At 34.6% G+C, this 27,656-nt stretch overlaps 1 protein-coding gene across 3 annotated transcripts in view; it reads left to right on the top strand.

Moving 5' to 3' along the window:
• LOC143461541 (meiosis regulator and mRNA stability factor 1-like) overlaps positions 1-27,656 on the top strand; it is a 53,505-nt gene that overhangs the window by 1,885 nt on the left and 23,964 nt on the right. For 2 of the 3 annotated variants that reach the window (XM_076959276.1, XM_076959277.1), the window contains exons 3-8: positions 6,794-6,914; positions 9,732-10,231; positions 12,603-12,762; positions 19,637-19,719; positions 23,111-23,228; positions 25,373-25,539. In XM_076959276.1, coding sequence (XP_076815391.1) covers positions 6,794-6,914; positions 9,732-10,231; positions 12,603-12,762; positions 19,637-19,719; positions 23,111-23,228; positions 25,373-25,539 — 1,149 coding nt within the window. The remainder of the gene's footprint in view (positions 1-6,793; positions 6,915-9,731; positions 10,232-12,602; positions 12,763-19,636; positions 19,720-23,110; positions 23,229-25,372; positions 25,540-27,656) is intronic. The other variant, XM_076959278.1, reaches the window with a different exon arrangement.

The raw sequence follows: 27,656 nt of genomic DNA, 5'->3' as shown, positions 1-27,656 counted from the left end.
TTTGAGATTTTGTTAGCTTAAACCTTAACCCTCTAAACCTAAACCCTAGACCCCAATAGCACATAATTATGTTCATTTACTCAATAAACTTTTGATTCAAACAAGTTTTAATTCTTATTGGTGTTTGGCATGAATTTTCTTCTTTTAGCTTTTCTTGCTGCCTCACTATTCTCGCAATCGCGTTTCAGGCACCAACAGTAGTCCGCCATCATCGTTACATCCCATCGCCCTTGATACCGCGTTTCCATGGCTTTGATGTCCTGGTGAAAACGTTCACCATGCTCCTCACTCATGTCACCCAAGTTTTTAGGAAAATTTTCCAAATGTGCGTGTAGGAAATGAACCTTCACACTCATTAGACATCCAAGTGCTTGATAAGAAACCAACATGTTTTCTACAATATTTTGGTAATCCGGATCTTTAGTATTCCCAAGAAATTTAGATACAACTTCGGTGAAAGAGAGCCATGCTTTTTTTTCCACATCCGTCATTGTAATAAAAAATTGGGGGTCTTTGGTGAGCGTTCTGATTTGAGGTCCAACAAATACACCCTGTTTAACTTTCTCGGCACTCAAGTGAGGAAACTTTTCCTGAATATATTTAAAACATGCACCTTCTTTGTTGAGAGCTTTTACAAACTGTTTCATGAGACCCAGTTTAATATGTAATGGTGGAAGTATAACATTAGATCTGTCGATAAGAGCAGGCTGTAAAACATTTTTATAGCCTGGTGTAAGATACTCCCTCAACGGCCACTCACGTTTAATCCAATGATTTCTCCTGTCTCGGCTGTCCCATTCACACATAAAACAAGGGTACTTTGTAAATCCAGATTGTTGACCTAGTAGCATATTTAGGACTTTAAAATCAACGCAAACTTTCCATGTATGAGTGCTATATTGCAACTTCGAAAGCAAAAGTTTCATATTTTCGTAAGACTCCTTCATGCTAGTTGAATGAGCTACAGGGATAGAAGCAAATTGATTTGTATTGTGCAACAATACAGCTTTTAGGCTTGACTTTGATGCATCAATAAAGAGGCGCCAGTCACTGGGAATATACACTGTTCCCAATTTCTCTATAAGACCTTGAACATTCACACAATAGACTAAAGAAGGTTCGGAGGTAAAGAAGCGTATGTATTCATTCTCACGGTGCTTATACCAAGCAAAAGTGGTATCAGTGCTAAGCATACGTTTGGCTTTCAATCTGGAACCCACAATAAGAGCAGAATCTTTAGGCAAATTTAAATCTCTGACAAAGTCATTTAGTTCCGCCTGATTGAACTTTGGCTGCTGATCATCATCACACTCATACTCGGAACATTCTTCACACAAAGACTCTTCACTGAGAGAATCTTCTTCAACTGTTTGTAAAACTTTTGGAGGCAATGGAATTGGTACATCTGGCCCATGAGGAATCGGTCGTATTGCGCAAGGCAAATTAGGGTATTGAATTTTATGCTTATTTTTGACATTGAATCCAAAAACAACACATGAGCAAAAGTAACATTCTTTTCCATGTCCATTCGGCTCTCTCCAAACCATTGGCACACCAAATGCTAAAGATTTTTGTTTTCCAATGCTCCACTGCCTCAATGATGACACACAAGTACGACACACTTTGTGCGGGGCCCATGGTTTGTCTTGGTCCCCTAATTTCACACCGAAATAGGCATAATAGACATTTTTGACAAAAGGTGTTATATTCTGCTGTTGAACAGATGGAACATAGCTTCCGCATATGTAGCAAAATACGTCTGGGTCATTGATACAACTTCTTCGTTTAGATGACATTTTTCTTATAAAACTCGAGCAGCAGCTTAAACAAAAGTAACTCCAACACTAGAAGAACGAAGACTAGATTGATCCTGACAATATTCTTGTATCCAGGCATAAAATATCATTTATTCGAATCTCTGCTGCAAGAAACAAACCAAATCAGGCAAGATCTTGGCTGGTTACATCTTAAGAGGAATATTGAAATTGCTAAAATAACAACTCTAGTAGAAACGAGAGTAAACCTGGCCTATATATACGCACAAACTGGCATAATGTACTGTACATGTGCTGGTATATTTCCAACTTGTGCTTGAATATAACCTGGTTTACTCACAATGAAATTATTATGACGTCACAATGATGTATAATGGCTATGACAATAATTACTATGACCCAACAGCAAGGAATACTTCATAGAACAGGTTGTTATTAGTAGTGAAATGCAAAATTTTAAATCACAAATTATAAAAAATCTTGACGTGATAGAAAAAAAGCGACTTCATATTCGTAATCAGCGTAAGCAAATTATCTTATAAGTCACCATTTTCCCCAGAAAATAAAAATCATGTCGACCAGTGTTATTTACTTATAAAAACTAAAAACAAAAACCTGAAACACAAATGGTAAGTCCTTTGCTGCAAAATTTCAATTCAACCTCCTGTCAGACTGCTACAGCTTTGGTACAGTAACAATTTGAAATGTGGTAGGTTTTTTTGCCTCACCATGGATAATGTTTTCCAGTAAAATAGTTGCAGCCTTTTATTTTAGACATTTAGACGATGCCTAGAAAGCATAAAAAAGTGCTTGGATCAAGTAGTATTCAAAAACTACACTGAAGAAAATTTACAAAAGGCAGTGAACTCTGGTCTATTTTTAAGAAAAGCTACAGATGAGTTGAAAATTCCAATGCAAAGTATCAAAAACAAGCCTAATAAACGACATTTACTAAATTATGGAATACTGAAAGCATTCTCTGATGCCGAAGAGCATATGCTAGTCCAGAATCCAGATCATTCAAACATATGGTAATTGGGATCAGCCTATTTTTTCACATGTCGTTCATTAATTTTATTGATTCTAAAATTCTAATATGCAGCATTTGATTAGTTGTGTGTATGTACCCACATTTTTTTTTCAGATTGATTGTATTAAGACCCTCAATTTGTTAAATACACTGTAAATCAGATTGTCAAAATTTCCACTGTTTTCAAAACTATTTCCTGTGTGTAACCCCTAAGGTAACTAACTTTGCTTAAAACATATTTATCATCAAATCTAAATTAGTTTAACCAGAGTTTCATTGAGTGTGCAAAGTTACCCTTTTTCTGGATAACATTATACAGTGAGCTGCAAAAGAATGTACAATGTATATCGGAAATATTTTCGTATGAAAAGAAAGTATATATAATAACTAGGGCGATTATTTTTTGACATGTCAAAAAAAGGCAAAAAATTTGTCAAATTTACAGCGTTAGGTCAAAAATTGTCAAAATTGTTTAAAAGTCAAAATTTTTTACCAAGTCAAAATTGTTTACAAACTGCATTGTCGTGGTGTCGTAGAGGTTGCACTGTAGGTGAACTTGTCATTTTACATTGTACACCTTGCAGCTTACTTTATACTGTTGTAAATGGTCTATTGTCTACTTATTGTGAATCAGCTGCTTTAGATTCTTCATCTATCTTTAGTTTAGACAAATGTATTGAACAGTTTTTGTTGTGTTTTAGTTGCAGTTTTTTGGCAGTGATTTGTAATTAGCTTATTTCACTTTTCAGAATAGGCTAGGTCTGTGTTCTGAGGTCTGAGAATAGGCCAGGTCTGGGGTCTGATTTTTGCCCTTCTTTACTACAATAAAATTTAACTTTTTGTACAATAATGCGTAATTTAACTACTTGAAATCTTCATACGTCAAAATTTGTCAAAAAAAAGTGTTTTAATGTCACAATTTTCAATTTTTCGGTCAAAAACTTTCGTTTTTTAGGTCAAAAAATAGCTTAGTAAATATGTAAAAATGAAAGGACTTAGTTGTATGTTTAAAAAATAATGAAAAAAATGTTAAAAAAGTGTGCAAAGTAACCCCAGCTTACTGTAGCGTGTTTAGTGCACAAGTATGCTAGCCATTCAAATTTTTTTGGTATTTCTCCTTGAATCGATTTCTTATTTTTCAACTGAGAATTTTGACTGGTTCACATTTCCTGCTTAATTACAGTAGTGCTATTTAAACTCAGTAATTTTTTAAATATTTGTTTCATATTTTTTTGTTTTTCTAGAACTATCTTAAGTGTTATGAGCGCTTTTTATTAACACTATTGGTTATCAGATTATTTTCCCACTCAGTTGGAATAGCTGACAACAGGTTTATATATTTTTTACATGATTAGTTAGTTACTTTAATGTCATACTTTCCTATTAGGATATCTGATTCTAATACCGCCTACCTTGTGCATAGCCTTAGCTTTCACAATTCCAGAGCTTGTCTATGCAGAAAAAACAACTGTGCAACTTATTTTTGTTTTGCATGCGGTTTCATTGCCACTTCAAAAATAATGTGTAAACAGCAACAACAGACATAACAGAACGCAGTTCGATCATTCAATTTTCTTTTTCATCAAAAATGCAGTGTGGATCAAAAGATCAAACCAAAATCAAAAGATCATGAGCCAATAAATGGAAAAAACTTATGAAGCTGAGGAGGCTTAAAACATGCTCAAAAAAATTAAGATAATAATAATTGCTGATAAAAGCTAGCACTGCCACTAAGCCCGTAATAGTTAAACCTACAGAACACAAGTCAAAAAAGTGAAGTTTAGCAGATGAGCAGGTGACGTGTCTAAGCAAACGATGGTTGAAAATTGTTTCAATGTTTTACATCAGTGGATCGGAAAACAAAACCTACCATAAAAGAACTCCATTCCAGGCAGGAGCCCGTTTTCTGGCCTCCATGATGATAATGTCGGATGTTGTTGGAAGACCCGAGTTTGTACAGCAAAAATGCACACCAATGATGATCTTTCAAAGATGTAATATTGATGCTTGTTGCAAGATGGAATTTTTTACTGGTACATTGACAGTGGTGTGCGACGATAAATGCCAATGCCGTCCAATGGATGGTAGTGCTTATATGAAACTCCTCTATTATCTGAAACTGATGATTTAAGTGACGCTGTTGATGAATTTTCAATCCGGTAACTGGTCCAGACTTTAACCTTGAAAATACAAAAAATCGGTTGGCAGTAAATTTCCAAAATAGTTATGAATTAAGTGTTAAAATTTTACAAGTTAATAAACAAATAAACGGATACACTTAAAATTTTCTTAGTTTGATTTGAAATTTCCTAGCATCATCATCTTATTAAAGTGCTTGTAACATGTAAGCACACGAATGTGCTCAATGTGAGCGCGCTCTTTTACATGTGATCTCAAGAGTGATACTTTTTTCAAATTAGGAGCAGAACCACGAGTGCTCTTTTTTAAGGGTTATATGCAGATTAAAATGATGTTAAGATTTTTAACTGCTTTAAAACTATAATTTTATGTAAAGAATAAAAAAGTGACAGTTTCGAGACTGATTTCATGCACAATTTTCACTCTGCAAAGTTAATGGAGAAAAACACACAATACAATACACAACACTAAGCATGTCAGAACCCTGTGATAGTGGTTCGATATAAATGCTTTGCTTTGTTGGCTGAATACAAAGGTCAATAGGACTGGTGACTGATAGACTCAAACAGATGAGTGGAGTTGTCATCATAATGTCGCATTTAATTTCTTATAATTTTTAACTTGAGCGGCAGACTTGCATGCTGTTAAAGTGATAAATATTAAATTATTGAACGTTGGCAACTAAAATTCTGGATGGTTATTAATATTCTACAAACAGTACCTGTTATTTATTCATGGCAGATGTGACCAAAACGAAACTCCTAAACTTCGAATCCCATGAAATTTTCTAACATTTAAAACAAATAATGATAAGCAATTAGTAGTCTGCAATTTCTAAAAGAGTGGGAGCGTCAGTGGCAAAACAAGGATGCTCGGTTTTTCATTGACGAGTGAGAGGATGATTGACCCTATTTTTAAAGGAGTGTTTTCTTAGCTTTGTCGCCAGGAACAAAAGCCAGGGCAGAGCATATGTCAAGACACAGAAACATGATCACAGGATCGACCCTTGCTGAAAAAGTAAATCGGAGTACAGGAACACAGAACCAACCATCGTCAAGAATGTAAGCCAGGGTAGAAAGAGCATGCAACAATTCTGGGTAACAGCTACATGATCGAAAACTCAGAACTACTGGCTAACTATCGATGGGCCTTTTTCACCACTTAATAGCTTAAAGTGAGGGACGAGTCCAAAAACAAGTTGATCTTAAATGAAAGAACACTACTCACTGAATATTCTGGTAAAATAGCTTTAAAAAATAATTTTTGGTTAGGTAATTATAATCAAAAGAAAATCACAATTCGTCTGAATAATTGCCCATTAAAATTTGCTTAAAGGCCCAAAATTTAGAGTGGTTTAACTTAGGCTTGTAAACTGCCTTTAACTTGCATAAGGGTCCTAAGTTGACCTGGACCTTGCCCTTGATTACCGGTACTCTAAAGTACAATGCAAAGAGCTTTATTTCGGCATCCAGCAGTAAAACAGATGGTTTGAAGACATGACAGGACCTTGCCCATACAGATGGTGAAATATTTTAACACATAAGTTGCGTTAACATGGTAGACACAAACTAAATAACTATGTGTCAAAATACAACTTTTCACATCCAATCTCTTATCAACGCCCGGCTTCGCTTTTTGATGGCGTGGCTATTTATCGCAGACTTTGCATTGGTTTTGCTAGCTTACTAAGATTGTATTTAAAGATTTTGTGGTAGCTACTGCATGATATTCAACCTATTTCCTGGCGGTTTTATTGTTTAGTATTGGCCAACAGTGCAAGTGTTTTTCACTTGTTTGTGAGCAAACAAACAAAAATATGATGTTAATAAATGACACTTTCTCATTGCAGACTACAGAAACTACATATTCTGCACCCTTTTCTTGGCAGCCTCCTTCGAATGGCAATATTTTGGCTACACAGGAACCCGTATTAACTCCAACAAATGTTCAGGGAACATTTCTTGATATGGGTAAACTTTTAATTTTTTTTATGTTGTTTTAAGTGGCACGATTAAAACTGGTGAAACAACTAAAATAGTGATAAAAAACTTTTGTTTTTAGAATTTCACTATGAAGTTTTGTTTCTAGTATTTATGTGCTTCTAGGAATTGTGTTATTATTGTTTTTCTCCATGTCACCACGTTGAAACTAGAGTGCTTTTATTTCAAAAACAAACTTTTGAGAAAAACAGCTGTAAAGTTTGTTAATGAAAATATTTGCAAAACGTTAGAGTCCCCAGGCTTTAATCTTCACCAAAGGAGCGTTTAGGCACATGGAATATGTGAGTAACTAAACAGTTTTAGTGCATACGTAATTCTAACCCCATTATAGGGGTTAATATATATTTTTCCCCTGTTTTGGACATAAGGTTGTTCAGTTTGAATTATATTTTTTGGATTTTGGACATACATCAGCAAAGATTTTTTTAGAAATTTAAAGAATGTTAATAACTTAAAGTGATTATAACAAGTTAATATTTTACATAAAACAGTAATTGCAATTTTTTATTGAATTTTATTGAGGTTTTGAATTGTTTTGTGAAGATCGGTTAATGGGTTTTATGAAGACAAAACAGTTACAGATTATAATTAAGGTTGTAACACTTAGTCATTTTTATATAACTTATTAGGAGTCAGAAAACTTTCATAATTTCGTATTTTCCTGAAAACTCCTTCATTTATACATTTTTTTCTTTTGTGTAAGCTGTAAACTTGCAATGTATTTCTGTAAAAGTCACTTAAGGCTGTGAGAACATTTTTGAAAAAGTTGATCATATGTTATTATCATTATTTCAGAAAATAAATTACTTTTAGAAAATCCATATCTAGTCAGAAATAAAAAGTAGGTGGTTATGTAATAATTTTGAGCCATTAAAATTTTCTTGGAAAAATGGACATAATGCAGTTTAGTTTCAATGCAACAATGTGCTTGGTTTCAGTTAATTAGATCCTGTTCCTGTGTGTTAGGCCCATTTATAGCCAAGGGGTGGAAAAACTTTGCAATGCAATAGCCAGATTCGGACAACCACAGAGCCATTAAATTTGTTTGTAGTTTTAATACAAATATTGTAAACCAGTGTTTCTCAACCTTTTTTGTCTCAGACCCCACTTTTGCTCTCAAAATTTTGTAAGATTACATCCCGTGGCATATTTAGGCGTATCAGTAGCATATTTTGGAATGTGTTTAAGACAAGGAGCAGCCCAGATAATTTTAAAAGCTTTAAAATTTCAGCAGACTTTAAAATTTCAGCATCTACCCACATCGCCGAAACTGCACGAAGTGCAATCATTTTTAGTTTTTATGTGTCAAAAATGACTACACCTCGAAATAAAATGTAAATCTTACACTTATACATACAAAAGCTATCTATTTTTGATGTACAGTTTGAAGTGCCATATAAAACGAATTTGAAACACTGTATACCCGCTTAATGTACGTTATTGTGTTATTGTACCTAGCTGGCCTACATGCTGTAGTAGTGTAATTCTAAAAACGCTTCAAAAAAAAACAAAGTTTTAATTTGAGGTAACAACTGTTCACTATTAAATTCAGATAATGAAGAGCCACAAACAAAAGGTCGACGAGCCACAGTTTTCCCATCATTGGTATAATCTCATTCTTTTTTAACAATATTGCACCTTGTTTAAAGGTGTTTATTTATCTTACAGTGTTCTGAAACATGTCAAATTCCTGACATTTTTGGGAACTGTCACTGCATTGTCTTGGTCAAGTATCAGCAAAATTAAAAAAAAAACGAATTATGACCTTGAAACAGGCTACAGGGTTGCTCAATATTTTATTCTAATTTATAAATTTATTAATATGATGAACATTTTTGTGTGTTATATTTACTGGTGTACATGCCCCTATTTGTAGTTCATTGTGACCAAAAAGGAAAATTTTTACTACCTTAGTTAAAATATGTGCAGTAAAGATTAAAAACCCCTTAAATACACAGTTAATTGCATTAAATTAATTAAAACATTCAATAAAACCGAAGGAAATATATGTGATGCTATTAGTAGAATTTAACCACAAAGTTATCCTATCATGGTTTTCGTCTAAAGTATGATACTGCATCTGTCAATGTCACCTTATTTACCTGTGACTTTGGCTCACTGCCTACGATTGGTTATGGATACATGTACAACAGTTGATTTGTCTTAGTGTACGCGTGATGAATTGTAGACAAAGACAAATCTTGGCATGGTGATGCCACCGTTAATGCTAAAAACTTGCCATCTAAAGCCATTGTCTCGTTATCTTTTTTCTTTACTTATTTATGATTTTTATCGGTTTATTGCCTTTGGGTGTTCTAGATTTTGGTTATTATCATATTATTATGTTATTTTATTTATTTTGAATGTCTAACTGTAGGTGAAATATTTTTCTGTTTTAAGATTGTATTAGCGCTGACCCTGGTTATCTTATCATTAGCATTAGCTGCTAGCTTATAAAAAGATCTGTAAAACTAGACATGTCTTAACCGTTATTTCGAATTGATTTACAGTTAGGAGGAATTTTTTTTACCAAGAACGGGATTCTTATGTTTGTATGGGGAATCTTGTTATGGATTTGAATTGGATAATTTTCAGTTATTTTCATCAGTTTTGGAAGATTTTGTTTCTGAAAGAGATCAATAAATTGAATAAATTTTAGTTTTTTGAGAATTTAGCTTTGAAAATTACCGCTATTGGGGTCCATGAGGTAAAAAGATTGAGAACCACTGTAGTAGAGTATTTTGTTTGAAATCTATTTATGATATAAGTTATGTTTGTATATTTCAGGTTTACTTGCTGTGACTCCAGAATTCGTTCACCCTAGAGATGGTAATGTTCCACAGTGGCTTATGTCACCACCAGTTAGCGATGAGAATGCCGGCAATGTGAGCTCTGCACCTATGTGTGCAGGTTTTGAATTTACCTCACCTTTGTTTAAAAAACTTTTGACACCTGATGATTTTGTGCCATCCAGTTTGCCTGCCCCAAGCTATATCCAAATAACCAAAAAAGAAGAGTTAAAACTCCCAACTGCTTTTAAAGCCTTATCTACTGGATTAAGTTGTCCATTTAGTGAACATGTTTGTCCAGTTACAGCAGATTGTAACACAATACAGTTGTTAGAGAAAATGTTTCATCTAGCAAAAAAATGTGATAACTTTACCAAATACTATCATGAAATTGGACATATTTTACCACAGTATACTTGCTGTACACTTTTTGCAATTATGTTTCACTCCACACTTTCTCGATGCATGTTGCACAAAGCCTACTGTTGCCTTTTGCAGGTGTGTTGATTAATCATTTTATTTCATGTGTTGGTGTGCACTTACGTGTTTTCTATTTGCTACACACTTATCTAATGAAATGCCTTTGCTGAATGTTTCATGTTTTTACTTCTTATTTAATCCTAAATATTAAGTGTGAATAGTTAACCATATTTATTGGGGTATAAGCCAGATTTCAAAAAGTTTACTGAAGTTTATGCAATACAATAAACAGAACAGCTAGGAATGTAAAAAAGCAGATGTTTTCATTAATTGAAACAAGGAATAAGGCCGGAATGAAGTTGTGTGGGTACATTTTCTACTTAAAGTAGTTCTACTTTGCATTGAAAATGTGTACAGTAACTGCTTGAAATATTTGTAATCGAAATGTTTGCATCTACTCTGGCTTAGTTATTTTTCCTTCGATTTTTGTATTCTTAAGAAAAGTTTTATGAAATATGAGTGGTAATGTTAAGCTCTTGCTTTTTCCTGAGGTAGTGCCTGAAGGTGACAGGTCATACAACATTGCAGCTTATACCCCAATAGATACGGCATATGTCATCACATTGAAACTTAACTGCCTCATGTCCATATTTTTTATTGGCTCAAAGTTTTAGCGTAACCACCCACTTTTCATTAGTGACTTCACATTTTGTAAAAGTAATGTATTCCCTGAAATACTGAAAATTTATGTCCATCTTTTTCAAATACGTTTTACTAACCAACCTTATGTCTGAAAATAGATTGCACATTTACATGTAAGCTTTAGGGCAGGGGTTCTTAAACTTTTTGGCACACGCCCCCCTTGACGGTACCTAAAAATTTCGCGCCCCCCTCATTGCAAAATAAAAAAGCATTAAACAAAACAGCAGTTTATTTTCAATTAACTTTCATTAATGAGAAGGATGTAGTTGTTTTTGGGAAACCAAACGTTTAATTCGAGGCTTTGTGGAAGATAATGCACATCTTAGGTCGGCTGCACAGTCAAGTTTGTTCCTAGGTTTTGTCTTTATATTCATGAAGATGACGCTGCAAACGACTTGGTCTCAAAACGTCGTTGCTTAGCTTGTCTAAGCATATCACGTATTGCGGTACGACTCTTTCGTTCACGGTGGTATCTATACAGCCATACGTAAGATAATTTTGGTCATACTTTCTCTTTTTTCCACTCAATACAATTAGTTTAATTACTAAAATATCTGGTTATTAAATCAATACTAAATTTAAGTTTTACTTCATTTTACGGTTTTAATATTGGCTGACGTTGGTTATATCGTATTTAAACCGGGTGCGCGACATTACTATTTTTATTATGTGTGGCTGACACTGCACACAAGTTTTCAATCGTTAATGACTCGAAAATTATACGTCGTAAACTGATCGGATATTTACAGGTTAGTAGCAAAAACATCTGGTTTCCTGTATACATCATAATTGCAAAACTAAAGAAAATGCATTTAGTGTAAATTAAGTATTTCTACAAGTGATACATTTGTAAAAGGTTTTCTTGTTACACCGCCCCCCCCCCCCCCCGTTGTGAGAAAAACAGGTCGCGCTAAAAGAGAACAGTTAGTCGAGCTAGGATTGCATGAATGAGTAAAGGAAAACAATACGCTTCAACGCGGAGAGACACCAAATATTATGACGTAACAATTGACGTATTTCAGAATCAAATTTCAAAAATACAATTGCCATCGTGACACACTTTAAAATTTTAGTAAAAATGAACGTATAGCGAAAGTCATGAAAGCTTATTTAGACATAGCTCATATAATAATAGACAGTTTGTCATCTCTCGCGCCCCCCTTATGAATGTTACACGCCCCCCAGTTTAAGAACCACTGCTTTAGGGGAATAACTGTATAAATGCAGGAGTTTTCAGGAACACAATGAAATGTGACAGTTGTCTTACTATTAATAAGTTATGTGGAAATTATTGCAAATTAAAGACAGTACAATAGTTGATCATGTTTTTTTTTTATAAACGCAATTAACCAATCTTCAAAAACAATTCAAAACTTGTTAGAATAAGTTTAAGTTACTAAAATCTTTAAAATTACTTACAAATGTTTCTATTATGTCCGAAAATCAAAAAATGTGTTAGAAACTACTCAACCCTATCTCCAAAACAAGTATTAAAAAGGTATCAACCTTATAATGGGATTAAAAGCAGGTATGCATAAAAACTGTTTAGCTACACAAGCATGTGCCCAAAAGCTCTTTTAGCAAAGATAAGGAGTTTTTAAAATTTAATCATTTTGCAAATACATAATCATTAAACAGCTGTAAAGCTAATTTTTTCAAAACTTGTTTTTTGGACTTTGGCATTTTAGTTTCAACAGGACGGTATACAAAAATAATAAATATTAATACTTAATATCATGTGCTTTAGTTACCAGTGTCAAACAAGAATCCTTCTGCCCATGTTACTGAAGAAAGCTTTCCTAAGCTTTTTCCCATCGGAGTCTTTTGGGACATTGAAAATTGTCAGGTTCCAAATGGAAAATCTGCTCTTGCCATTGTTCAAAAAATAAGAATGGAGTTCTTTAATGGTAAGTTTCTTGTTTAAACCAGAAAAAAGTTTTAAAATAGTCATTACTGTACAACACATATTAAAATATAATTTTTCAATAATTTATTTTTGAATTTAACACAAATGTTGCTTAAATTCATCAGCTTTTTGTTATTTGGTCCAAAGCTTAACAAACACAACTGGTAATTGGAATTCATGAGAATTGCAGTTTAAGGATTGAAAGATGTATTGCAGGAAAAAGTTAAATTAATTACTAGAGGTTTTTGATTTTCCTGCATTGGTTTTATTGCAACACTGATTTACTAGTGTTCTGATTTCATACAATAGTATAGGGACATATACTTAATCCCAGTTTCCTGAGCAATGCATAATAAATCTTGGTAAAATGCATATTATTATTGAGTACGATAACATATTAAGTCACAGAAAAATGTTTTTACCCCGTTTTTAGGCATGCTATGTGTATTTGCATGCCTGTTGGACAAATGCACTTCCAAGAAGTGATAATTATTTTAGGGAAACTGTTTTCTTTGTACACTATAAATTTCAGCCTTTACATGCTTAATAGAGACTATGTTGCCTGAACTCTGTTGTCCCAGTATATAATATGTAGCAGTAGTAGGTACTACACATCCAAACCCCACATAAAAATGTTGAAATGCTATTTGTAAGATTTTTATTATATTAGTTGCTATACATAATTTCATCAGCTGCCTTAATTGCCGATCTTTTGAGAGCAAAGGTCATGTTATGCTTCTTCACCATTCTACTAGTGATGTTGTCACAAACGGTTGTGGTTGTTTTGAGCAAACTCATGCCAATACAGAGTATAGTTTCTTAGTTTACACTTTTGTATTATTGAGGCAAGAAAGTAGTGCTGCCTGGGAAGGAAGACATCTTCCTTCTGAAAAGGAATCTCAAAGCCATTTTGTCATGAGCAGTTTACCTAAATTGTTTTCTGAAATCATCCACATTGTCGTGGTATGAGGAAGGGTTAAGGCATATATATGATTAATGTAAGCAGCACATTGAAGACCAAAATAGTGTGATCATAGGTGAAGGTTTTTCCCAAAGAGATGCGCAAAACACAAGGAGGAAGAGAAGGAGAGTAATGCTTTTTCTTACCTTGAAAACAGTCAGAAAAACGCATCATGCAAGACAATAAGGAAATAACTGCTAAGGAAAGGGAAAGATTACACCTAATATTAAAGAGATTATAGGTAAGAGAGCAGAAAGCACACCACCGGACAAATAAACAGAAGGGAATTGAGAAAGCCAAAGGTGTGAAACGATTTCCAACTGTGCGAATAAACTTCAAAATGTCCAGCCAAGTCAGTTCAAATTTGTAACGAACAATTATGCACTAATCATTCAACTCGTTCATCGGTTGACAACTGAAGTGTCACAATAATGGGTAACATTAAAAAAAACATTACAAAATTAACATCAATAGTAAAAATCTTCGGCAGTATCCACTTTGCCGAAGAAAGGTCAAACTACCCATTCATTTGTTCATTCATGATTTAATAGTGTTTTTTTATGAAGAGTGCTTCCTTAAACTACGCTAAGAAAGCCATTTTGTAGTCTAAAAGCAGACATTACGTGTTTGGATAGCGAATTGGAAAAAGCGATCACTATACAAAACTTGTGAAACTCCATTGTGAATTATGATAATGCATTACATAACTATACAACAATGTTAACATTGTGTTGCTCTCATTCCCTGTTATTTGATTACCTCCCCACCCCAATTTTTTATTTTCTTTAAAAAAGTCGGTACAGGCAACTGTATGCATGTATAGGACTGAAGGCAACCAAAAAGCCCTCAAATAAAATAAAAAAGATAGCACTCTTGGGTTAACTTTTATGTTTATTGCTTTGACAAAAGCTTTCGGCCTGTATCAGCATGCTTCATCAGGTATACTAAGAGATGATGATGAGAGATGATCTTCTTTTAATGCACCTGTTGAACCTTGCGAAGGCTTGTGGTGTAAGAATAAAAAAAGTTAACACTAATGTGCCATCAAATTTTTGGCTTTTTTTTTTGTAAATAAATGGTGGCAATGATGTTTCGAACCTAATTAAGGCTAAACTGGTGACTTTTAAGCAGCTAATATTAACAACCATTCCCTTATCCGTTTTTTGCAAAAAATGTCAGACAAGATCCTTTGGGATATTATTGCCAAAGCTTATCATCAAAACAATAATATCTATACAGTACTCACCATAACACCGTAACCGTAACACACATGAAAAATATTGCAGATGCTATAGTTCACCTGGTTTTTATTTTGTGAAAATTCAGCTTGTTGTGTTTGTTCAACCGATCTTTTAAAGTATTCTCTCGATCTGCGAACGATATCTCCTCGCTCGCTTTAGGCAATACGATATATAAAATCAAAAAAGGAAAAAAAAAACAAATAGAAAATGTGTGTATTAATCAGAACTTGCATATCGGTTCTCTTGGTAACTGTGGCTTGAGCAATGAGAAATCATTGTAGAGTTTCAAGTTTAACAAGAGTTTAGCTTGTGCAAAGGATCTCCTTAGTCTGAAAATAAAGATTATGGTATCAGACCAACTTGTTTGACTTGTTGATAGCAAAGGCCTTAGTCTGCTAAGGCTTTTTAGTTGATTGTACAGGACCTGTTGGTTTTTTGAGATATTGTTAGAGGATCTAAAAGACACAGGTTAAGTAAAACTAGGTGGTGAAAGCTAAGTAGCTTCTCTCTCGTTTTAAGTCAAACATTTAACACACAAGAAATGAGTGTTATATAGAAATGATACTAAAATCAATCATTGATTGCTGTTTTTTTCCTGTTCCTGCACCAGCTGAAGTTACACAAATCTCTATATTTGCAAAAAGCTGTTGTTGCCATAATGTTAGACCATTATTGCGACATACTTAAAATTAAAAGCACCTATCATCACAAGGCCGGCGTCACCATGTCTAGCACACTCTTTTATGCATAGGTGATGACTTTTTGAAATCATTGGGAGTGCGGCAAGGTATGTCGTCAACAAGTTATTGATGTCGTTGCAATAAGTTACTTTGTTCTTGCCGCATCTTATTCATACCCATCTGTTACTATTTTATTGCCGAACCCAGACATGGGTATGCGATCTTTTTGCTAAGAGTTTTTGCCTGGTTGACTACTTACCGGCAACCGGTTTAAAGCTTTGCAAAACAACAGGGTGTTATGTCACACTACTTGACTTAACCTACCTCACGCACAAAGCCGAATGTGTGAAGACATATGCTTGTGAATTGCAGTTAACCATACTTTAAAGCTAGGTTTAATCAACATAAAAACATACTCGTAAGTGTAACACATTGTTTAGATTTAATTTACTGAAGGCCTGAGGTATATTCTTCAGTGAAAACTTTGCGAATTTCAAGTATAAGTCATACTTTTTTATGTGGAAAGTACTTTTTTTAGTGCATTGAATTAAGTTGGTGCTCGTGATCACAGCTCATTTGTTAATGTTTTCCCAGAAAGTGATGGATGCACTAATCACGCTAAATACAACATACATTTTCAAAAAATGGTTTTAATGCAAATATATTTTTGCAATTAATTGTACGATTAATCCATTCGTTTATTTAACAATGTACAAGGCATAACCGATTTTGTGTAACAGTTCTAGCTGGTTTTGTGTACCAATTTCGTTGTAAACCTATTAGCAAATTTGCCAGTTACAACTAAGAATGCCACTTTCTGTCAAGCTCTTGTATTGTCCAGATGCAAAACCAAAGGAAGCTAAAAAAGTTGCAATGTGTGAGGTTGTTGTTGTACATACAACTGAATCTATTATGAAGGGAAAAAGATTAACTTCATTCCTGTTCTTGCATTGTTTAAAAACAAAGCATTTGTCCTAAAACCTTTTAGGTCATGCATACGAACAAAGGAAATGTTATAATGTGGAGATAAAGAAAATACTTTGTGGCATGTGCCCTAATTTCCTTAAAAAGATAATTTATAAAGACATCTTGCCTTGTTCCTTTTATCTTTAGTCTTTACTTCCATTTTGGCAAAGGGTACCGCACCTCCGCTCCCCAACTTTTGGCACCAGTACTTCTATGTGCTGTGACCAGTTCCAACACGTGCATTAATGTATCCTGATAGTTACTTGGTGCAATCTAGTGCAGAGCAGCCTCAACCTTAAACAATGTATTCCGCCGATCAATTGTTTAAAAACAAAGCATTTCTCATAATACTTTGATGCTGTGCATGCAAACAAAATGGTTCCAGTTTGTCACCTAGCAAATGATCACTTTGCTTGTTAATTTTCTTGATAGGAGAAACATTGATAGATGCACGTTGAGTTTTATATTTTCAAACAAATGTGAATAGGAAAGTTGATGTCCACAAAAACGAATTTTAGTTTTGCCGAGCAGTGATAATTTTCAGGCAAAATGCCACATTTGTGTTTCTTTCCTGTGTATGGCTTGGATAATTTTTATTTTTGGTGCAAAAACGTCAGACGTGTGTACCGTGGGTAATTCAACCAAAGTAATACAAAAATTTTCGTACTGAAAATATAAGTTTAATTTTAGCTTTGAATAATGAAACCAGTGCGAGCAGTGCAAAATGCATTTTTGCTTTGGAAAGTTGCCTGGCGGTAGATATTTTATTGTTATTGCCGTCACACATGTTTTTTTTAGCCTTATGAGCTAATGTTAAGTTTAATTTTCTTATTAATGATATTGTTTACTAATTTCATGATTGAAATTTGCCAATATTCATGCTTTGCAGTAAGAAAGTGGTTAATACTAGAACGGCCGTGCTTTCAAACTACCTAGAACGGCCAAGTGAGTCAATTGATGCATAATACACATAAAATACAATTCATTCATTTACTTAGCGAGAAACACATCCTTGAAGTACAGCCTTCCTTGCCTTTTCTCCTAAATGTCTACTTCTCGCAAGCACGTGCTACTCTCGAATAAAATCGCTGACTAAGTCCGAGTTTCTACAGAGGACGTTGGAGAAAAATTACCCAAATCTTACTGTGACTCATAATGTACAATTACACCTCAGACATTGCTGATTATCATGTTGTTCTATTTTCTCACGCTGTTATGATTCTGTAGACTGCAATCACACCTTCCACCGTCACAATGAGAAATTTTAAGCTGTGTGCGACAATTGACGCGCTTGGTCTTTCTATATACAGTGAGACCTCGTTAATCCGGACCCCGATGAACCGGAATCCCCGCTATCCGACATAAAACTGCCGGGAACGGATTTCTTCCTATGCATTTTACCTCTTTCATCCAGAAACCTCGCTGTCCGACTCCGACACAAAAGTTTTGGAACAAATGTGCTAAATCAATAGCGATAAAATCCGATAAACCGGATTAATACAGTATGTAGTTAGTTGACGAAACAATAGCCGATTATCTACGCATAATAACGTTGCGGTCTTTATTGATTCAAAAGTACAGTACTGTACCGCATTGCGCTTTGTAAAAAAATTTAGAAACGAAAAAATAAATTGTTCATCAACAGTAACAAACAACGCTTCCGCGGTCGCAAAAAAATACGTATAGTACATTGTTTGAGTGCGGCAATCTATTGAAGACATACTGCTGCAACTCAATCGTGCTATCAGCTTTTGATATCGCATTGCGCAAAGATTAGAAACAGGTCAAAGAAAGTTCAAGACTGCTGGTCCCGCCGGAATGCTTCACCATGCAAGAGCGGTTGTCAAACCGATTTGCGGCCGCATGTTCGTCACTTCTGGCTTAGAGCATTCATCTTTAATACGGTGGTTCTGGGGTTCGACACTGGGTCGGATCATACAAAAAATATAATTTTATTTTAGTTGCTGTCCAGCCAGAAACTCGGTACTTAGAATTGGAGTAAGGTGCATACTGTGTTTTGAACACGGTGCTGCATTTGCAAGATTAATTGATTTTTTACTTTCCGATAATCCGGATACCCCGCTAAACCGACATTTTTTGACGAAACAAAGTGGTCTGGATTAACGAGGTCTCCCTGTAGATATATGCTTAAATTTGCCCATTTAATCGTAAAACCCCCAAAAGTTAGACAAACTAAACGTTATAAGAAACAAATAATTGCCAAGAAAATTCAGCAGAAAAAGGTGATGCCCGGCGGAAATACAAGAAATTGAATACTTGAAATGCGTCAATTGATGTGCTTGGTCGTTCTTGTGTTAAATTTGTGCATATTAATCAAACAGTGCCTGCTAAAATAATACATTCTTGGTTATTGCATTCATCTTGGACCAATATCACTGCCCACAATCCCAAACATTGCTGACAGTGATTTAAAATAGTGGTCAATTACATACGTGTTATTATGAATGCCCTAAATTGTCCAAGCACTGGTATACGTGGTGCTAGTCGTGGTGTACGTATAGTAGTGGTGATTACGTCTTGGGGAAGTTTATGGTATGCCAGCTTTTTGGTTGAGTCGTTGGAGTGCCTAGCTTGTAAAAATGCAAACTGGGTTTGACTCTCAGTTATTTTACCTTTGTAATACCCCTGAGCAATGTATGAACAATGCTTGATTGTGTGCAGTGTCCTGATAAACAGAACCAACTTCTGGCAATGTAAAAACAAATGGATAAAATAAATATAGATGCACGAAAAGCATAACAATGTACATGATATTTTAATATGGCATACCATAATTTTCAAGAAAGATGTATACACTTCAGCATCGTTCAAGCAAAGATAATTTGTGTAAAATAAAGGCATCCTAACTACTGGAAGTTAAAATTTTTGTCTTACACTGCAACAGCACCTTCAACCCCATCTTTTTTAGGAACTACTTTTACAGGATTTGTCAAACTTTTAAGCTAAGATATGTTGAAATTTATGATGGTAATTTCTTATTTTTATTTTTATTTCTTTTTTCTCAAGATCATGTGGAGGCTGAGTTTATGGCTGTCTGTGACATCAACAAAGAAAGTAAACGTGTGATACAAGATCTGAATAATGCACAGGTTAGATTTTATGCTTCAATTTTAAGCAGCAATTGAACATCACTTTTATAAAGGAAAGAAAGCTATAAACAGCATAAAACTTTTGAAGATTGAAATGCCCTGCTGATTTATATGCCGTAAATACTTGCATACAAGATGTGTGCTTTCCACAAAAAGCACAGTGATTTATAAAGACCCCTTTTTATTCAATGGCAACATTACTTGTCATTTGCTTAAAGGCAACAAAGCATTTTTATGCAAGGGTATGAACATGTGTGCTGCTCAACATGTTTTATTTGGCATGCAAGTGATTTACAAACCAAGTTATGTATTACCAGTTTTGAACGACTGCAAGAATTCCATTTTCATAAAACAGATAAACACATCCATCATGAATGCCAGCTTTTGGTTGGGAGGGCGGAAGTGTAAGGCTCCTTTGAGTTTTGCCAGATATTACAAATAAAACATTGTTTGATTTGTATCTTTATCTCTGTGTAATCTGATTTATATAATAAGCAGCATCCATAAATCATCTCTTCACTAACTAATTTAAAAGCCCAGAATAGATTTTGTCTTGAAAAACTCCTTTGTTCTTAGTTCATTGCCGATACTTTGTCATATAGATTCTATGTCAATTCTAGTATAGATTTAATCAAACTGAAATTTTCCAAACAGGGATAATAAATATTGGTTACATTTAAATAAGAAATTAGTGAACTGGAATGATCCAAACAAGAAATTGACAAACTGTATACCAAATTTTGTCAAACACTAAAACAAGAAAATTAATAGACACAATGTGGCAGAACAGAAATTAATCTATATGAACAAAGAACGTCTACTTAGAAAACGTACAAGAAAATACAAGCCACTGTAAATATCAGTACAAATTTTCGCTCTACGAAGTTATTGTTAATAACTAAACAATACAACACAACACTAACAACGCGCGAACTATGTGATGGCCATTCGATATGAATGCTTTGTTTTTTAGCCTGGATGACAATGGTTAATGAGAGCGGTGACTGATGAAATGATAGAGAGACTCACACAGATGGAGTTGTCAAGCGTAATTTTCTTCATGTTATTATTTTGACAACTTTGTTGATTGGCCTATATGCTTTGAGACTGAAGAATGTTAAATTATAGAATATTGGCATCTACAATTCTAGAAGGTTCTTAATACTTTACTTGTCTGCTAATCATTTCTGGCAGTTGTGACCAAAACAAAACTCTGCAACGTCTGATTCCATGAAATATCCTAACATTCACAACAATGATAAACATTTATTAGGCTACAATTAGGCTAATGTTTTACAATGCTCACTTGCAACATACGAATGCAATAGGTTTTTGAAAATGAAAATGAGTGTAAAATAATTTTTAATTACTAAAAAGAGCACAACTTGAGGAGTAAAATGGATGCAATTTTTTTTATGTAGAAGAGTGGAAAGCACGAGTGTACGGAGCACATGTATGTTCATATCATCACCAGTAACAATCATTTTTGTGGCCTTTGGCCAAAGTATACACTGCATTACAGAAAGATATTTTTCTTATTGCTTTGCAAGATTTGGGGTGCTTATGCAGTTTTAACTATTACTGAACACCTTTTAATCATTAATTTCAGCATCATCAGTAGTTCACTAGCTTTCACCAACTCCAGCACTTTGTTCCATCAGCTCCATAATTTTTCCATCAGCAAAACAAACACCATTCAAACGTTCTCAGCTACCCTTCCACATGAGCTTGTAAATATTTCATGTTTTCGCATCCCAAAACAATTTTTACCTCCATCATTTCACCTCGTTTCTCGTTCATAACCCACCATTACTCTTCTCTTCCTCAACACAACCACCAATGTGCTTCTTACATTGTAGGAGGCAAATCGTCAATACCAGGATCCTTGAGAACTATTCAACTCACTTCCAATATTAATAGGAACTTGTCCTAATCAATGCTTCTTTTGGTTTTCTTAGCTTTAAAGAGAAGAGATAAAGATCTCCACAGAATACTACTGGCTGTATCCAGCTCGTCTTTTCCTCGTGCCATTATAGAAATCTGTGGATAGTTTAACAATTGTCTATTCTTTTTTACCCCAACCCATTTTGCAACATAGGAAACAAGTGCTGGTTTGTAACACCACAATAGATGAACATTTCTGAAGTCCATCATTTCCATTTTTTCGAGGTTTTATTTTCTAGATTTAGCCAGTTCTGTTCAAACTGCTCCACCTTGTAGAGGTATTAGTCTTAGGTTAACTCATTTGCTAACATCCAGGGTTCCTTGGCGGTCAGAAGCCTTACGAATCTTAGGTTCACTTGGTCTGGATTAAATTAGACTTAAATAGCATTAAATTGGGTTTAACTATGTTATGCAAACTGCTTACTGTGCAATATGATAGGTTACTGGTGGTGTATTTCCGAGATGCACATTGCTATCGGAGATTAGATAAGCTTTTTATTCAAGGGATATGGTTTTTCCTTTGGAGTTGATAAAAAAACAGTTTAGGCTATTCGGAATCTTTAGTAACAAGCTCAGCCATCTGAAAGAAAACAAGATTTTATTTTCATTCAGTTTTTGAGTGCATTGTGAGCAATGACTACACTTCTCTATATGTTTGTTAGCTTTCTGTTTTTGTTTTGGTGACTGTAAACCTCAATTCTTGAAAGACCATAGCAATTGTAATTTGGTACATGCAACGCATGGGATGGTGGGACCTGCAGGAATCAAACATCGTGCCAAGCATGGTGCTGATATTCAGTTTTTGGTTGAGGTCACGTTGAAACATGATCATGCCAAAGTTACATGTTTCACTCTATTTTGCTCTTGCCATAGAGCAGGACAGAAACACAGACAATTTTGATCTTAATGTTAAGGCTTCCTAAAAGTATTTGTCGTTTGAGCTGGCCATACTGCAAAAGCAAGGTAGATGAAAAATCATGTGAATGGTAGAGTGAGCACCATGGAAACCACACTAGGTGTCAGGCAATATGACTTTAGCAAAATGTGTCAGAAGTGAAGGATGCATCACACATGCCAGAATCTTGTCTGCTACAAGAAGCAACGAACTGCTGCAACTATTCCACAGACACAAAATCTGAACACTGAAGAAAGTTAAAGATCACGGCCGTGCCAGGTGCCATGATCTGACTCCTGTCGTCACCTATCTAGGCTTTGCTTGTCCCACATGTGATTATTTTATTAGTAAAGTATGTTTTACTGTTGTGTGATATCTTTAACCAACTTTCTTGTTGCCCTACTTATGCTTTATTTTGTAAGATTTATAATTAATGTTTCTTAGATGGTGACAGCTTATAAAATTTGTGATAAGTTATTTTGCAAGTTAGTCGGTTAAAAGCTGACAAATGTTTGGACAGCAAGAGTAACAAAAGTGCATTTTCAACATCAGGTTAATGTGATTCATGTCAACGCAACTGCAAAAAATGCAGCAGATGACAAGTTACGCCAAAGTATTCGTCGGTATGCACAAAACCACCATGCTCCTGCTACTGTTATTCTCATTACAGGTAATATCTTCAACTTTTCAGTGGTTTCTATGTGTTATTATTCTAAAATTGGATGTCTTAAATGTTTTTTACATGGTTCAATACATATCATAGCCAATATTTCCCAAATTCCTTGATAATCCACATAAATTCAAAGGATAAATAAAATAGTTAAAATACTTCTGAAATATATCTGCCAGACAAGTTTTGTTTCGAACTAGAAACATTATCAATGCTGTATCATTGGTTCATCAACATTAGGTGAGTTTCTTGTTTAAACTGAAATTTTTGCTGAAGATTTGCTCGAAAAGATTTTACTTTTAATTATCCTACAAATTACAAGTCGCTCCAAGCACAGGTGACAACTTAAGGAGTGCGTGGCAGGCTGGTTTGTTCTCTTCGCCTCTTCTCAAATTTTTTTTCTTTAAGATACGACTTTCCACGAGCCATACTGATGCTGTTCTAACTGAATTGTTCTAACAATAGCAGTGAGGCCTTAACTAATGAGTGTCTTGATTGTAGTCAGCAGGAGAACTATATTTCTTGGTACAAAAAGCTAAGAGTTATGTAGTGAGATGAATCCATTGTCTGGCAAACAAGAAAAAAAGTAGCTGAAGTTCTATTGGTGAATACCTGCAAGAATGGGAAGTTTGTCCTGTGATATGAACTGTGGGCATTCATTGTATCATATATATTTTGCCATAGACTGTGGTGAACAAAAATTTTATGTCAATCCTGTTATAGCACAATATAACAAAAAATATGTCTACAGACAATAAATAAAGAGGAAAAAAGACGCAAAGCTTATAACTTGCAAGGTGCTAACTAACATACTGATATTACAATGGACAGTTGTGCATTAAACCTCGTAAGTGTTCATGTCAACATTGACAAGAATAATTAGCAAAAACAAACGAAAAAAGACTAAAAGCAAAATCACAAAAAATACAGAAGAATTTCAATAATTATTTATAGGTGAACTAGAGTTAAATTTTAAACTATTTTTGAAACAGGATAGAAATACACTAAAACTGAAAACAAAGTTTTGCTGTCTTTTTTTGTTTACAAGTTATTGGTAAATATATTTTCATTAAACTGTTCAAAGAACAAATATGACTTCACTGTAGTGGTTGGGTGGTAAAGCTCATATTAGATCAATGCGAAGAAGCTGTTGCAACAACTGCCAGAAGAGCTTTTAAAAGCTAAGCTACTACTGTTAAAATGTAATTTATTATATATTTGTTCTGCAAACATGTTATTATTCCAACATTTTTTCATTTATTATTGTGAGGGGGTTTACGTAACGCTAAACAGTATACTTAATTATTTGATAATTTAAAAGATTGTGTGGCAACGGAATTGGAACCTGACATGTCAGATACTTGCCAACAACTCTTGTCTCACATGAACTTTGAGATACAGTAGTTTATAAGTTAGTTGCTTACAAGTTTACTTAGCCACAAAGTTTAGCGTTGGCTGTACACACTGTTATTGTCTTACACCGGACAGGAAAACCAAAATTTACGATTTACCAAAGTGTCAAACTCATTCAGTATTGTTTTCACATCATTGTGACATAGTTACCCCGAACCACCATAGTAACAGTGATGAACTCCATGCTTGTGGTATGTATAGACTAATCGTTTCATTATTTATATGTGTTAATTTTCCTTCACTATTTTCCCATTTTGTTATAGTACCTTCTAACTGGGCTGTTAGCTAATGGCTAATGGCAACCGGCTACTGGTTAAAGATATTTGTCTAAATTCACAGCTCTAATTATTACTTGTTATATGGATAAGATATGCAAGTAATGATATTTTGTCAAACCTACAAAAAAGGTGTCTATGTGGGATTATTATCACTAAATAATAATCCCTATGTGGGATTATTATCACTAAATTGCAATTCAATCATCTTGAAACTGTCAAGATAATAGTCACACATAGCAAGCGTTTTATGGTCACATTTTTTGTGGAGGAACTTTTCCTATTTAAGAATGTTATTATTTATTATGTCAACTTTTCAAATCAGCAATTTTCTTAAAAAATTTAATTTTTTTGTTTTTATGGTTCTTCTTTGTTTTTACAGTTTACAACATTTAATTCTGATTGCTATGTTATAGTTGATTTTGTATACTACTAGTTATTTTTTTTATTCTGCAGGTGATTGCAACTTCACATCGGAAGTTAGCGATTTGCGCCATAGACACAAATATTTTGTAGTTTTAATCCACACCAGCAACGCTACAAAATCATTGGTGCAAGCTGCAAATACATCAATTTGCTATGAAGAATTTGTGTATAACATTCCAGTTGCATATTCTGTGAAGGTAGTGCAAATTCATTTTTTTAGTTCATTATGTGGGATTTGGTTTCATACTCGTTTAGTCATTGATTGATGTTTAAATAATTATGTATTATCATGTAATGACTAAAAAGGAAAACGTTAACAAAAATTATTTATCAATTTTCATGTCAACAGCAAGTTGTTCCTTTATTTTTTATATTTAACTTGTAACAAGTTATTGTTGTCATATAAGCAATGTTTTCAGCTGACCACACTCAATGGCAGGGTAGAAGTCAAGCAGCCGTTGTGTAGTGCTGTCATCCAAAACTTGCATTCTGGTGAAATCATGATAGATTGTGATCAAATAAATGTTGTCCGGCCACCTTGCACCTACACTATGTGTCTTGGCATGAGTCAAACAGCCACTCTGTCGTTCTGTCATCCAAAACTTGCAACTTGAGATTTTCGCTTTATTCTTGTACAAAGTTTAGTGGAAATGCCAGTCAAAGGGCCAAATTGAATGTTATGGAAAGTTCAAGGGCCCAACAATAGACAAATTTTGGATGTAGGCTACAAATAGTAAAAAAAACATATATTTCATTTTTGTCTAAATGATTTCTGAATCCCACATCTTGTTATGTATATATCTTAGTACCTAATGAATTAAGGTCAGGCTTGTGAAAAGTCGTGTTTCTGATTAATTAAAAATTAGTTAGTAGGCAATTCACAAACATCATCTTAGGGACGTAACTATTGCAGAACATAGCATATAGCAGGCCTGACCAACCTGCGGCTCTTTCGTTCATATTGTATTTGTGTTTTTTTAGCTTGTGCAGTATAACTCGCATGATAATGCTTAAGTCAACTTTGGCTAAGATAATTCAGCTGCTTCGTATAGCCAAGTATTAGTTTATATTACTCAAAATGGCAGGGAAAAAATGCACTGCAAAACGAAAATATGAGGATAAACACAGAACGTTTTTAACCGATTGAGAGATTTAATATTTTTTTGTTGAACGTAATGGAAAGCCCTTCTGCCTTTAATGCCAAGCGTCATTAGCGCAATTCAAAGCTTCAAATCTTCAGCGTCAATTCAGCTAACATAGGCCGGTTATTTCTGAAAGGGACTGAACTTCGCAAGCACAAGTTGATCCCTTTGAAAAGTCAGAAAAGCAGATACACTTTTTCCAAAAATTTATGAAGCATTCAGAGACTGTAACGCTGCCATCGTATCAAATGGCTTGGAACATTGCTTGAGCCAAAAACCATACAGTTCGTTAAAAAATGCCTTTGGGACGTTGTTGAAATATTGTCTCCTGAAAACAACAAACTAAAATGAATGATATCAGACGTCCAAATGTCCCGCCACACTATTGAACGCAGAATATCAGACATTAACGCGGATATTCAAACACAGTTGCACTCTTATCTTAAAGCAAGCAAGTATTTTAGTGTCGCATTAGATGAGAGTTGTGACATACAAGACAAACCTTAGTTGGCAAGATTTGTATGGTCTGTGTTTGATGATTGTTTGATCAAGGAAGAACTCCTTGATACTGTTCCATTAAAAGACAGAACCCGTTGCATAGATGTGAAAGAAGGAATGATGACTGCATTTGCAAAAGCAGATCTGCCCATACCAAACTAACTGCAATAGCCTCAGTTGGAGCCCCAGCCTTGATCGGATCTGTAAACGGACTTGTGGGGCTTTGCAAAGCTGACCAAATGTTTCCAGAGTTGTGGAAGTTCCACTGCATCATCCACAGAGAGCCGCTTGTGTCTAAATCACTTAATTTGGACAACATCATGAAGCCTGTAATGAAAATCGTCAACTACATCCACACACATGCGCTTAACCATCAGCAATTTAAGAACCTTGTTAATGAGCTGGATCAAGGGCTTCTGGGTGACCTGCCGCTACACTGTTCTGTAAGATGATTATCAAAATGCCAGGTACTCTCTTGTTTCATTCAGCTCTTAGATGTCGTGAATCTGTTTATGGAAGAGAAGAACAAGAATTATCCCGAGCTCTCGAACCTCGAGTGGATTCTGGATCTGGCCTTTTTGGTTGACATGCTTTATCATTTGGACAGATTGAACCTGAATCTGCAGGGTAAGTTAAAAATGGTACCTGACCTAGTGCAAAGCGTGTTTTCGTTT

The sequence above is a fragment of the Clavelina lepadiformis genome, chromosome 6, assembly GCF_947623445.1.
Source record: "Clavelina lepadiformis chromosome 6, kaClaLepa1.1, whole genome shotgun sequence".
Lineage (NCBI taxonomy): Eukaryota > Metazoa > Chordata > Ascidiacea > Aplousobranchia > Clavelinidae > Clavelina > Clavelina lepadiformis.
This window is presented reverse-complemented; position numbering and strand designations above follow the sequence as displayed.